Source organism: Podarcis cretensis, assembly GCF_951804945.1.
Source record: "Podarcis cretensis genome assembly, chromosome: 2".
NCBI lineage: Eukaryota > Metazoa > Chordata > Lepidosauria > Squamata > Lacertidae > Podarcis > Podarcis cretensis.
This window is the reverse complement of record NC_137171.1, coordinates 120,970,327-120,983,944: the sequence shown is the minus strand read 5'-3', so window position 1 is coordinate 120,983,944 and position 13,618 is coordinate 120,970,327. Positions and strand designations below refer to the sequence as shown.

At 48.0% G+C, this 13,618-nt stretch overlaps 1 protein-coding gene across 1 annotated transcript; it reads right to left on the bottom strand.

Annotated features, from left to right (window-relative positions):
* Positions 1-2,997: 2,997 nt before the first annotated feature.
* Positions 2,998-13,191, bottom strand: LOC307208553 (uncharacterized protein). The gene is made up of 6 exons (XM_079963250.1): positions 13,095-13,191; positions 9,438-9,858; positions 9,047-9,128; positions 7,611-7,693; positions 7,233-7,359; positions 2,998-5,288 (listed from the first exon to the last, which is right to left on the bottom strand). Exons 2-6 carry the CDS (start codon positions 9,849-9,851, stop codon positions 4,261-4,263), a joined length of 1,734 nt encoding a protein of 577 aa, XP_079819376.1. The 5' UTR covers positions 9,852-9,858; positions 13,095-13,191; the 3' UTR covers positions 2,998-4,260.
* Positions 13,192-13,618: the final 427 nt, after the last annotated feature.

Below are 13,618 nucleotides of genomic sequence, written 5' to 3'. Positions count from 1 at the left end.
GCCACCACCGAGAAGGCCCTCTGCTTGGTTCCATCTAACTTCGCTTCTGGCAGTGAGGGAACTGCCAGAAGACCCTCAGAGAAGACCCTCAGTGTCTGGGCTGAGCGATGGGAGTGGAGACGCTCCTTCAGGTATACTGAGCCAAGGCCAGTATTTTATCAGGTTATTTGATACATGAAAACATTTTGCCTGCTTCCTAAAAGACCACAGATAGCTAAAAGGTCAAAGGCCTGGTTAGTTTTATTTATCAATAAAAATATTGCAAGGCCACTTCCTAGAACTACGACTCCCATCAGCCTCAGCAAGCATGGCCAGTGTCCAAGGCGATGGGAGTTGTAGTTCAGCAACCGCTGGAGGGTCCGAAAGGTCGCCCACCTCCTAGTGAGCATCTGAGGCAATTCTGGCTGGTCCCTAAAAGGGAAAAAAACACTGATCCTGCTATTCTAGTGGCTTGGAAAAAGGTGGGGAAACCCTCAGCTAGAGGACTTCGTTATCTCTGCTTCCATTTCTGAGTAAGAAATTGTCCTAAAATTATCTACAGAAGTATGTTGTGAATTGCCCTAAGGTATAGAGTGGGATACAAATTTAATAAATAAAAACAGTCCTGGAGCCCCATTACGTTCCAAGCATCCCATCCTTTTCGTTTCTATAGGGATTGGGCACAGTTGATGAGGTTTCAGGGAATTTATTTACTTTAACCCCAAACACCCCCCTCCTCAGATCTTGCAAACTTTCCTCACAGGGGAAAAACGTAGAACCTGAGATGGGAGGCAGTTCATATTCTCTCTCTCGATACGATTTTGTTCCCAGATTGTGAACGTCTTCTTTTAAAAAATGACTCTGTTAATACCAATACAGACACAGATACCCATATTGTAGCGGGGGGCAGGTCTGTGGCTGGGTTACGCCAGCCCCGCAAAGTTGTCCAGCAGTATTAGACCCATTTTGCTGAAGAAAGGGTGAGGGAGGTAGTCATAGGAGACACTTTAAGCTATTACAGTATTGAATTAAATGTGTGTTTTCAAAGAAACACCGTGGGAGGAGACTGTGAAGTTTATTATAGCAGCAACATACAGTGGTACCTCGGGTTAAGAACTTAATCCGTTCTGGAGGTCTGTTCTTAACCTGAAACTGTTCTTAACCTGAAGCACCACTTTAGCTAATGGGGCCTCCTGCGGCTGCTGTGCCGCCGGAGCACGATTTCTGTTCTCATCCTGAAGCAAAGTTCTTAACCCGAGGTAATATTTCTGGGTTAGCGGAGTCTGTAACCTGAAGTGTATCTAACCTGAAGCATATGTAACCCGAGGTACCACTGTATAGTGAAACTATGAAATCCGCTCCAAGATACAGATAATCTCTTGACTTGAACAGAACCCCCTACTCTCTCGCTCCCCATTTTCATGTACAGATGTAGAACAGTGGTTTTCAACCAGTTTGCCGTGGCACCCTGGGGTGCCTTGAAGGATGGTGAGGGGTGCTGCGGGCAACCCTGGCCTCTGTCCCCCTTTCCTTCCTTCCCTCCTCTGACGCCCTCTCACGTCTTGGCCTCCCAAAGGCTTGCACAACTGCTTCTTGCAGCAGCCCTGGCTGCAAGCTCTGCAGGCGAAAGGTGCCTCTGGGGCTGGCCAGGGGGTGCTGGGTGCCAGGAGCTGAGGCAGCCTCGGAGTAAGCAAGCAAGCGGGCGAGGGAGCCCAGCCAGCCAGTCCGCCAGCCGCTGCTGTTGGGAATGGACAGACAAGTGGGAGGCCGGGCAGGCAGGCGGGCTCTATGCTGGCCTTCTTTGTGCCTGCTGTGTACAATGCCTGCCTGGCAGCTGAGTGCCCAGTGCTGAAGGAGAGCCGTTGTGCCATGCAAACCTGGCAAGGCCCGCTGCTGCCACCCAAGGTGCCAGCCTCACATTCTTCTTTGGCCAGTCTCCGTTGGGCCACTAAGGCTGGGGGCACCCTCTTTCCAGGCTCCTGTGGGGCAGTGTGAGGAGGCACCTCTCTTTGGGGGCTGCGGCTGCCCAGAGGACTCGCAAGGAGAGGAGAGGAGGCTAAGGGAACGCTCCACAAGGGAGGGTGTTCGAAAAGGGGTGAGGGGCTGCCGGCTCTGCAGATAAGGAGGGATATAACGGGGCTCCTGAGCCCCACAGGGGTGCAGCAGAAAGGACGTACAGTGGACGCTCGGGTTGCGAACGTGATTCGTGCGGGAAGCACGTTCACAACCCACAGCACCGCTTCTGCGCACGTGTGGGTCGCAATTCTGCACTTCTGCGCATGCGCAAAGTGCAATTTAGCGCTTCTGTGCATACGCCCAAACCCGGAAGTAACCCGTTCCAGTACTTCCGGGTTCAGTGCGGTGCTCAACCCGAAATCGCGCAACCCGAAGCGGGTCTGTAACCCGAGGTATGACTGTAGTCGGTCAAGAGAGCCGTGGACCCAAAAAGGTCGAAAACCTCTGGTGTAAATGATCTGCACAGAGGAAAACTATTTAACAAATCATGTGTAAATACTGAGATCGATTGCAGGAATTCGGCAGTAAGCTTGTTCAATGTCTCGGCAGATTTCTCCGGAGACTGTCATGAGTCCACAGTGGTTTGGGTCCTTCAGAATCAAGGTAACTGGCAACGACAGTGTCTTTCGGATATGTTTTATTTACACATACAGTGGTGCCCCGCAAGACGAATGCCTCGCAAGACGAAAAACCCGCTAGACGAAAGGGTTTTCTGTTTTGGAGGTGCTTCGCAAGACAAATTTCCCTATGGGCTTGCTTTGCAAGACGAAAATGTATTGCGAGTTTTTCCCCCTCCCCCCCCCTTTTTCTAAGCCGCTAAGCCGCTTATCTGCTAAGCCGCTAAAAGCTGCTAAGCCGCTAATAGCGCTAATCTGCTAAGCCGTCAATGGGCTTGCTTCGCAAGACGAAAAAACCGCTAGACGAAGAGACTCGCGGAACGGATTATTTTCGTCTTGCGAGGCACCACTGTATATGCTAGCTGAATATAATACAGAGAGGACTCACACAAATCTTGCTCTCTTGTTCTGTGTCTGGGGAGAGGCATAGATCCACAGAATTGGACTCAACACAGAGAGCAAGTCATGCTCCCCCCCCCAACTCCATCACAAGCAAAGGCAGCCCAGACAGCAAGCCATTGCACTTCACCTTACCTGCATATACTGTTCCTTTTATTTCTCCTTGCTGTTGATTTCTCTTTGATGCTTCCATCTTTCAGGAACTAAAATGCCCCCACTGGTCTTCTGCTAATGTATTTACAGTGGTACCTTGGTTTAAGAACAGCTTAGTTTATGAACAACTTGGATTAAGAACGCTGCAAACCCGGAAGTAGGTGTTTTGGTTTGTGAACTTTGCCTTGGAAGCAGAACATGTTCCGCTTCCTGTTGAGCGTGTTCCGTTTGTAAATTGAGTCCCCCGTTGCTATGGGAAAGCACACCTTGGTTTAAGAACACTTTGGTTTAAGAACAGACTTCTGGAACGGATTAAGTTCATAAACCAAGGTACCACTGTAATATAAATATATCCAAGTGGATTTTTAGACTCTTGGATCCTGCCTGGTCCCCAACATCTTGCCTACTGGGACAAATATATTGTTTCGTCCCTGTGTGAATTCTTTGATGACTGGTTAGGTTAGCACTGTGCATGATGCTCTGATCATCTTTGAAGAATTAATTAATGATAGCAACAGAAGTTTCTGCCTTTTTGGAAGCTCCTCCCAACTTCTAAGTACTGCATTGGATCCCAGTACGTTTCCGAGCACTATTCAAAGTGTTGGTGCTGACCTTTAAAGCCCTAAACGGCCTCGGTCCTGTATACCTCCATTGTTCAGCCTGGACACTGTGGTCCGATGCTGAGAGCCTTCCGGCGGCTCCCTCCCTGCGAGAAGCGAGGCTACAGGGAACCAGGCAGAGGGCCTTCTCGGTAGTGGTGCCCGCCCTGTGGAACGCCCTCCCATCAGATGTCAAGGAAATAAGCAGCTATCTTATCTTTAAAAGACATCTGAAGGCAGCCCTGTTTAGGGAAGTTTTTAATATTTAATGCTGTATTGTTTTTAGCACTTGATTGGGAGCCACCCAGTGTGGCTGGGGAAACTCAGCCAGATGGGCGGGGTATAAATATTATTATTATTATTATTATTATTAATTATTACTCCTCAAATTTTCCTGCATGTGCCCTGTCTATATGCAATCCAAGCATTTATTTGGGTTTTTCTTGCAGAAAGAAAGCTAGGAACTGCTCCTAAAGCTCCTTTAATATTCCAAGTCTTTATATGGGTTCTCCGCTATATGGATTTTTTGGTGGGAATAAAGGCTGGAGATCTGAAGAAAGCTGCTCCCATACGCTGCCCTTCGATTTGTGTGTTCTTTGATGAACATTGCGATGGGAACTCTGAGTGAAGCCCTTTCCACACTCCAGGCATTTATAGGGTTTCTCTCCCGTATGAACCCGTTGGTGTATCGTGAGAGCTGACTTCTCAATGAAGCTTTTCCCGCACTCAGAACATTTATATTGTTTCTCTCCTGTATGAATTCTTTGATGTTTTCTAAGACAGTTCTTCTGTGTGTACCTTTTCCCGCATTCCAAACATACATGTGGTTTCTCCTGGAGGTGCATTTTTTGATGATCGACCAGATCCGCTTCCTGACTGAGGCACTTTCCACATTCCAAGCATTTATATTGTGTTTCTGCAGTGTGCGATTTCTGGTGATAAATTAGACTAGTACTTTGGCTGAAGTTCTTTCCACACTCTAAACATTTATATGGCTTCTCCCCTGTGTGAATTCTCTGGTGGTAAGTGAGATGGGAGCTCTGACTGAATCTCTTTCCGCACTGCAAACATTTATACGGTTTCTCCCCGGTGTGAATTCTTTGATGGGAAGCGAGGTTTTTCTTCAGAGCGAAGCTCTTTCCACATTGTGAGCATGTATGTGGTTTCTCACCAGAGTGAACTGTTTGATGGTGCATGAGAGTTATTTTGTGAGTGAAGCTTTTTTCACATTCCAAACACTGATAGAGTTTCTCCCCAGAGTGGATTCTTTTGTGAAAAGCAAGACTCGTTTTGTGCCTTAAGATCTTTCCACACTCCAAGCACTGATAGGGTTTCTCCCCTGTGTGAATTCTTTGATGGGAAGTCAAATGGTTGTGTCCCCTGAATCCCTTTCCACACTCCAAGCATTTATAGGGTTTCTCCCTATTGTGAATTCTTTGATGGTACATGAGAATTATCTTCCCGCCAAAGCTCATTCCACACTCACTGCATTTACATGGTTTCTCTGCGCTGTGGATTCCTTGTGCTGAAACAGAAGAAATGGGAAAATGTGTGGGGTTCTTTCTTTTTTTAAAAAACGTATTTTTCATTGCTCAATTTCCACATAACAAATTATCAAACCATATAATCACCTACATAATTCCCCCCCCCAGCTCCTCTCCCTGGTTTCGCTGCACATTATTTTCTCTGCAAACAGTGGTGCCTCGCAAGACGAAATTAATCTGTTCCGCGATTCTCTTCGTCTAGCGGTTTTTTCATCTTGCAAAGCAAGCCCATCGACGGCTTAGCGGATTAGCGCTATTAGCGGCTTTTAGCGGCTTATCGGCTTAGCGGATAAGCGGCTTAGCAGCTTAGAAAAAGGGGGGGGGGGAGGAAAAAAACCCCGCAGGAACTCGCAAGACATTTTCGTCTTGCGAGGCAAGCCCATAGGAAATTCGTTTTGCAAAGCACCTCCAAAACGGAAAACCCTTTCGTCTAGCAGGTTTTCCGTTTTGCGAGGCATTCGTCTTGCGGGGCACCACTGTATTATAAAATTTTATATATCCTTACATATCTGTCCATCATGTTATCAACAATAAATTTGTGTATGTTTATTCAAAACCTGCCAAAGGAGTCCAGTTCATTTTGTTGTGTTTTTAAATAATTTGTGTAAAGTTCCCATTCCCCCTTGAAATCACAGTTGTCCTTGTCTCGCAGTTTGTATGTCAGTTTAGCCAGTTCTGCGCAGTTTATCCATTTCTCTTGCCACTGTTCTTTTTTCGGGGTTTCCTCATTCTTCCATCCTTGTGCTATCAAGACTCTTGCCGCTGTTGTAGCATATATAAACAAGTTCCTTATTTTCCTTGGCAAGTCTTGTCCTACAACCCCTAACAAAAATGCTTCTGGTTTTTTTACAAACGTCATTTTAAATGTTTTCTTCAATTCATTATATATAATTTCCCAAATTTTAAAAATTTCTTTACATTCCCACCACGTATGATTAAAAGTCCCTTCTTTTTCTTTACATTTCCAGCAAATTTTAGAGCCAGTTTTATACATTTTTGAAATCTGTACTGGTGTTATATACCATCTATACATTATTTTCATATAATTTTCTTTCAGAAGGGAGCAATCTGTAAATTGGAAAATGTGTGGGGTTCTTACTGGCAAATACCCTTTTACGTGGTACCGTCCAGATGGTATTAGACTTTCCCATCAGCTCCAGCTGGAACTGACAGCTGTCAGGGATAATGAAGGTGGAATCCTGCAACCTCTGGAGGGACCCACATTGGCTACCCCAGCCGTAAAAAGTGTGTCCCCCCAAAAAAACATATTACACTAAGGTCCCATCTTTATATCATTTTTGGAATTAATATAAACAAAGAGGGAAACTTCGGGCTTCAGTTGTGAAGCATTTCGGAAATGAAAAGGGAGCTTAGCCACGCTGTATTAGCACATGAGGAAAAGTTTTAGCCAGGAAATCCAGATTCAGAACCAATTCGGAAGCCATTAGGGGAGAAGAATAATGGAAGCTGGTTTTGAAAGAGAGAGCATTGTTGCATTCCTAGGAAGGCAAAGGCCTCTCATTTTTATGGAAATCAGTGAACCCCAGGCTCTTTTGTGAAGTGTGAATTATATGAAAATTATTTGGCCCATTTATGAAATTCACTCAGTTTCTGATGACGTGAACTTGTCTCTTTGGCCTTCTGGAAAATGACATCGTTCCACCTCCCTCACAACTCCGAAACTTACATTCCACAAATAACCTGACCAGAGAAGACCAACCAAGCCACAGTTGTGAATGGCAGATATTGAGAATGCATGCTCAGAGAAAATGCAGGAGAGATTAATTTTCAAGATTAACAGCAGGAATAAAAATCCTAGATACTGCATGTGCAGCACGGTTGAGCGATGTCAGAATATTAGGATTGCTCACATACAGAAATATTGAACTTAAAAAACGATATTACGACGCAACAGGGGATCTTACCGAGAGAGGCCATGATCCTCCAGTTATCCTCCATGACATCCTTATGCAATACTCTTTGGTCAGGATCCAGCAGCGACCACTCCTCATCCGTGAAATGCACGGCCACATCCTCAAAGGATATGGGACCCTAAAAGAAAAGGGGAAACATTTTTTCATGGGTAGCATAGAGATGGTCTATTGGCGACATTCAAAAGGCCAGTTAAACTGAGGTGGCTGCTTGTTATTCTCAGGAATTAAACCTTCTTGGGTGGCATTTGCAGCCGTCGCTGAGGGCAGCTTTGATAGGAGCAAATCGATGGAAAGAGATTCTCTCAGGACCAGGGAGGTGAGAGGGGAAAGGGGGGCCCAGCCTCTCCCCTCAGTGATCCATCCCCCTACCTGATCTGGTCTCACAGCTGCTCCTTCTACTGAACCACAAAGAGGAGGTGGCCGAGGACATCTTGCCGGCATCATTCCATTGCCTGTCAGAGACAAAACCACTAGTTATCTCCCGCTTGGACTACTGCAATGCGCTCCACGTGGGGCTACCTTTGAAGGTGACTCGGAAACTGCAACTAATCCAGAATGCGGCAGCTAGACGTGACTGGGAGCGGCCGCCGAGACCACATAACACCAGTCTTGAAAAAACTACACTGGCTCCCAGTACGTTTCCAGGCACAATTCAAAGTCTTGGTGCTGACCGTTAAAGCTCTAAACGGCCTCAGGCCAGTATACCTGAAGGAGCGTCTCCACCCCCATTGTTCTGCCCGGACGCTGAGGTCTAGCTCCCAGGGCCTTCTGGCAGTTTCTTCATTGCGAGAAGCAAAGCTACAGGGAACCAGGCAGAGGGCCTTCTCGGTAGTGGCACCCACCCTGTGGAACGCCCTCCCATCAGATGTCAAAGAGATAAACAACTACCTGATATTTAGAGGACACCTGAAGGCAGCCCTGTTCAGGGAAGTTTTTAATGTGTGACATTTTAATGTATTTTTAATCCTTGTTGGAAGCCACCCAGAGTGGCTGAGGAAACCCAGCCAGATGGGCGGGGTACATATTATTATTATTATTATTATTAGCACATACTTGGATGAGAAACTGATACTTAGAGAAAGTCTGAACTGTTGAGCAAGTTTGAGATCTGTGCATCTGTTTGATAGTTCCAGTGTATGAACACATAGCAACCCTTTGGGGGTTTTGATTACAAATCCATGTGCACAGCGTGTTGCAAATAAAGGTATTTCCAAGCCCTGGAAAAGGGTGGAGATTTGTCTCCCCGCAAAAGGTTAAAGAAGCTGATGCGTGGATAGGCAAACTAAGGTTCACAGGCCAGATCAGGCCCAATCGCCTTCTGGATCCGGTCCATGGACGGTCCGGGAATTGCTGCATGGATCACCAGTGTGCATGTTCTTTCCCTATCCCTCACATGGCAGCAGCGCCACTGCCTCCTCCCTCCCTCCTCCTGGCTTCTCCCCGCCCTGCCTAGAGGAGGAAGGGGACTGGGGCTTTCTTGGTGTCAGCAGCAGCAGCAGCAGCAGCAGGGCTCAAGCGGCCGCCATTTTAAGCAGCCCGTCTCCGAAGCCCTTTCGCATGCTGCTCATCGTTCCTCCGCCGCTGCCGCCAGCCCCTGCCATTCACAAGACACAGTTAAGCAGCCACTGGGGCTTGTGGTGTTCTTACATCATTTTGTTTTTCAAAATATAGTCCGGCCCCCCACAAGGTCTGAGGGACAGTGGACCAGCCCCCTGCTGAAAAAGTTTGCTGACCCCTGAGTTGATGGCTTAGTTTCAAAATTAACAGAGGGAGACCATATTGAAACACTACCCCTAAATCCTCACCCAGAGGCCTCTGCCTGATGACTGACAGATTCCTTTCTGCTCTGGGGAAATCGCTTCTCATTTCTGTTACCAGATCCTTTACCTGAAACAGAAATATGCATTGAAGACATCGCACGGAAACAGCAAATGCAAAAACCTCAGGGGTACTTGGCTATCTGTTTGGCGGACTTCCACAGAAAGTTGGTGAAGAAGCAGAGAATTCTGGGATCCCCTCCCTCACATCCTTAGCCCCCTAGGAGGTAGCTGACATAATGCTCTCCAAACGTTGCTGGACTTCAGCTCCCATCATTCCCAGTCAATATGTAGAATGAAGGAGGATGATGGGAGTTTTAGTTCCACAACCTCTAGATGACACCAGGTTGAATCTTGCTGATCCAGACAAAATTCTCACCTGCAGCTCTGTCTGCTTCCTGTCCTCTGCCCGGCTCAGGAGGAAACCTTCAGCCAGGGCCACTGCCTGGGAACTGGTTTCCGCTCCACATTCCCTGACCCAGTTCTCCATCTCTGGGGGGAGGACAGCCAGGAACTGCTCCAAGATCACTAAATCCAGGATCTGAGTCTTGGTGTATCTCTCCGGCTTCAGCCACTGACGGCAGAGATGGTGGAGTCGGCTGCAAACATCCCGTGGTCCCTTAGCCTCCTGGTACTGGAAGTGCCTAAACTGTTGGCAGTGCACATCTGAGCCATTGATGTTCTCCCTCAATGTCTTGTGTCTGCTTCCATCCCAAATTTCCCCAGTGCTCCCAGTCATGATGCGGTCAGGCTGTCTTCCTGCTTCGAGAGCGGCAGAGTCTTGTTCTTCCATCTCTTGCCTGCGGAAAAACATTCTCTGATGAAAACATATTTTTCGTTTTGATCCCCCGTATTGTGAATTATGTAATACACAACATTTCTTCCCCTCATTTGAGATCTGGGACGCGGGTGGCGCTGTGTGTTAAACCACAGGGCCTAGGACTTGCCGATCAGAAGGTCGGCGGTTCGAATCCCCGCGACCGGGTGAGCTCCCGTTGCTCGGTCCCTGCTCCTGCCAACCTAGCAGTTCAAAAGTGCAAGTAGATAAATAGGTACCCCTCTGGCAGGAAGGTAAACAGCGTTTCCGTGCGCTGCTCTGGTTCGCCAGAAGCGGCTTAGTCATGCTGGCCACATGACCCAGAAGCTGTAGGCCGGCTCCCTCGGCCAGTAAAGCGAGATGAGCGCCGCAACCCCAGAGTCGGCCCCGACTGGAACTAATGGTCAGGGGTCCCTTTACCTTTACCTTTACCACTTTGCATATGGAGGTTCTATTGCTCGCACAGCTATTCATGTTCCTATCACACTGCCCATTTGCAGGATCCCTGCCTCAAAATCTAAGAACCTGCACCAAGACCGCATCTTGGTCTACCTTAGGTTATGGACTCTCCTTCCTCAGAGGTTTTTGAGCAGAGGTTGGATGGCCTTCTACTATGGATGCTTCAGCTGAGACCCCTGCATTGCAGGGGTTGGACTAGATGACCCTCGGGTCCCTTGCAACTCTGAGATTCTGCATCCATACCCTATTACACAGACTCTTCAACCAGAGAGAAACATACCACATCCTCAGTCTGACCCTTATGTTTCCCTCCCCTTATGGTCTTGATTTATCAGCTATTTTAAAATGATTTTAAATTGGTTTTTTTCCTCCCTCTCTTTTCCCCCTATTATGTTTTTACTGTGTTTTTATTTTATTGGTGTTAGCCGCCCTGAGCCCGGCTCTGGCTGGGGAGGGCGGGGTATAAATAAAATTATTATTATTATTATTATTATTATTATTATTATTATTATTATTGCTATATTCAGGGATCACTAACAGAGACTGTTTTCATCTATGCTCTTTAAAGCTCAGTTTTAATCCTGCAAATGCCAAACCCCTCATGCACAGGTTACATACGCTTCAGGTTACATACGCTTCAGGTTACATACGCTTCAGGTTACACACTCCGCTAACCCAGAAATAGTGCTTCAGGTTAAGAACTTTGCTTCAGGATGAGAACAGAAATTGTGCTCCGGTGGTGCAGCGGCAGCGGGAGGCCCCATTAGCTAAAGCAGTGCTTCAAGTTAAGAACAGTTTCAGGTTAAGAACGGACCTCCAGAACGAATTAAGTTCTTAACCCAAGGTACCACTGTAGTGTCCTTGGGCGGAAGTACTCCCAGCATAATGTGATCCTCGGTCCAGTATATCTGAAGGAGCGTCTCCTCCCCCATCGTTCTGCCCGGACACTGAGGTCCAGCTCCGAGGGCCTTCTGGCGGTTCCCTCACTGCGAGAGGCCAAGTTGCAGGGAACCAGGCAGAGGGCCTTCTCGGTGGTGGCACCCGCCCTGTGGAATGCCCTCCCATCGGATGTCAAGGCGATGGACAACTACCTGACATTCAGAAAACATCTGAAGGCAGCCCTGTTCAGGGAAGTTTTTAATATGTGACATTTTAGTGTATTTTTCATCTCTGTTGGAAGCCGCCCAGAGTGACTGGGGAAACCCAGCCAGATGGGCGGGGTACAAATAATAAATTATTATTATTATTATTATATCCCTGGAAAACACTAGCGTCGGAATGCGCACACATTTATTATGTGCTTACCAAGCTAGAAAGCTCCGCTTGACAAACAGGGGCTTTAATTTTAAGGGAAGAAGAACAATTGGCTGGGATAGCTCAGTTGGTTAGAGCATATTTCCAGTAACACCAAGGTTGCAGGCTCGACCCACCTGCATATTCCTACATCGCTGGGGTTGGACTAAATGACCCTCAGCTTCCCTTCCAAATGCATGATTCTATACTTTTGTATTCCACCTTTTCCTCCAAGGAGCTCAAGGCAGCATGTGTTGCTCTCTCCCTCTCCATTTAAACCTCACGAAAACCCTATGAGGTAGGCCATGCCTAATAGGAATTGGGCCAAAGTTGTTGTCCCCTTCGGGAGCTTCATGGTCCTGGTCCGCTCTCACCACTGCACCGCGCTGCCTTTAAGAGAGGACGGCACAAACTCATGGAGCAGAGGGCTATAATGGCTATTGACCGCCATGGCTGTGCTCTGCCTGCTTGCCTCTTTTCTGAATTATTTTCTTTGTAAAGCTTTTTATTGCTATTTAATTACATGATTAATTAGGGACGCGGGTGGCGCTGTGGGTTAAACCACAGAGCCTAGGACTTGCCGATCAGAAGGTCGGCGGTTCGGATCCCCACTACGGGGTGAGCTCCCGTTGCTCGGTCCCTGCTTCTGCCAACCTAGCAGTTGAAAAGCATGTCAAAGTGCAAGTAGATACAGAGGTACCGCTCCGGCGGGAAGGTAAACGGCGTTTCCGTGTGCTACTCTGGTTCACCATGACCTTAGTCATGCTGGCCACATGACCCAGAAGCTGTACGCTGGCTCCCTTCGCCAATAAAGCGAGATGAGCGCCACAACCCCAGAGTCAGCCACGACTGGACCTAATGGTCAGGGGTCCCTTTACCTTTATCTAATTACATGATGTGCATAAACAATTATAACAAGAGATATGTCGCCTGCAGGCCAGGAGAAGCCCAAACTCCCATCCTCAGTGCATGTTTGCTCCTTAATCATCATCATCATCATAATTTTATGGCTTATACCCTGGCCCATCTAGCTGGGTTTCCCCAGTCACTCTGGGCAGCAAAATAAAATATGTGCCAGTTGCATATTTCTGCGTTAAAGGGGGCTGGAGAAGATGATCCTCAGGGTCCCTTCCAACGATAATGACAATTCGCTCCTACTGATCAACTCCACCTCGCAGACCCACTTTAAACCCCAGCCTCCCCAAAGAGCTCAGCCGGTCGAGCAACAGAATCTCAGGGTCGTGGGTTCGAGTCTCGCATGGGCAAAAGATTCCTGCATTGCACGGCGTTGGAGAAAATGACCCTTGCAATTTTACAATTCTGTGATTCTATCTTGGATAATAGAAAATGGGGAACGGAGACACGAAGCACCCCTCTCCCTATTTGTTTCCTGCGGTGGATCTCCTGATCTGCGTCTCCCATGCGACGCCTCCTCCTTTCCACCAAAAAGATGTTGCAGAATCTCACCGGGTTGCAGGAGGAGCCGCAGATGCAGCGCGCGCGGTGGGGGAAAGCAGAGGCTCCTTCCTCTGCAAAGCGGGCAGCTGCTTCTTGCTCTGGAGGAAGCCCCCCCCCTTCCTCCCCCCCCAAATTTCTTCCTTCTCTAGGAATCCGCTTCTTTTTTTAACCCTTGCAAAGCCTGAGCACGAGCACTGCCGCTCTGTGCCAAAGAGGAAACGTGCGCCCTGCGCGCACACAGATGGGAATCCGGGCATCTCCTGGCCCGGGGCGGAGGGGGGGAAGACTTGCCGGCACTTCGGGCTCCCAAGCGAACGTGGCCGGGGGGGGGGGGAATGAGCAGGAAAGCAGCATTTTTAAAGTAACTTTGAAGAGGGATGGGATGGGGGAAGGAGGTCTAGTGGTTAGAGCAGCCCTTTCCCATCACTGCGCAGGGCGATTCTGCTGCCTCACGCGCAAATGCGCACCTCTTTTCTTGGCGAGGAGAAAGAGGGGGCAAGGAGTGTTGGTACTAAAGGGTTAAGAGGTAACAA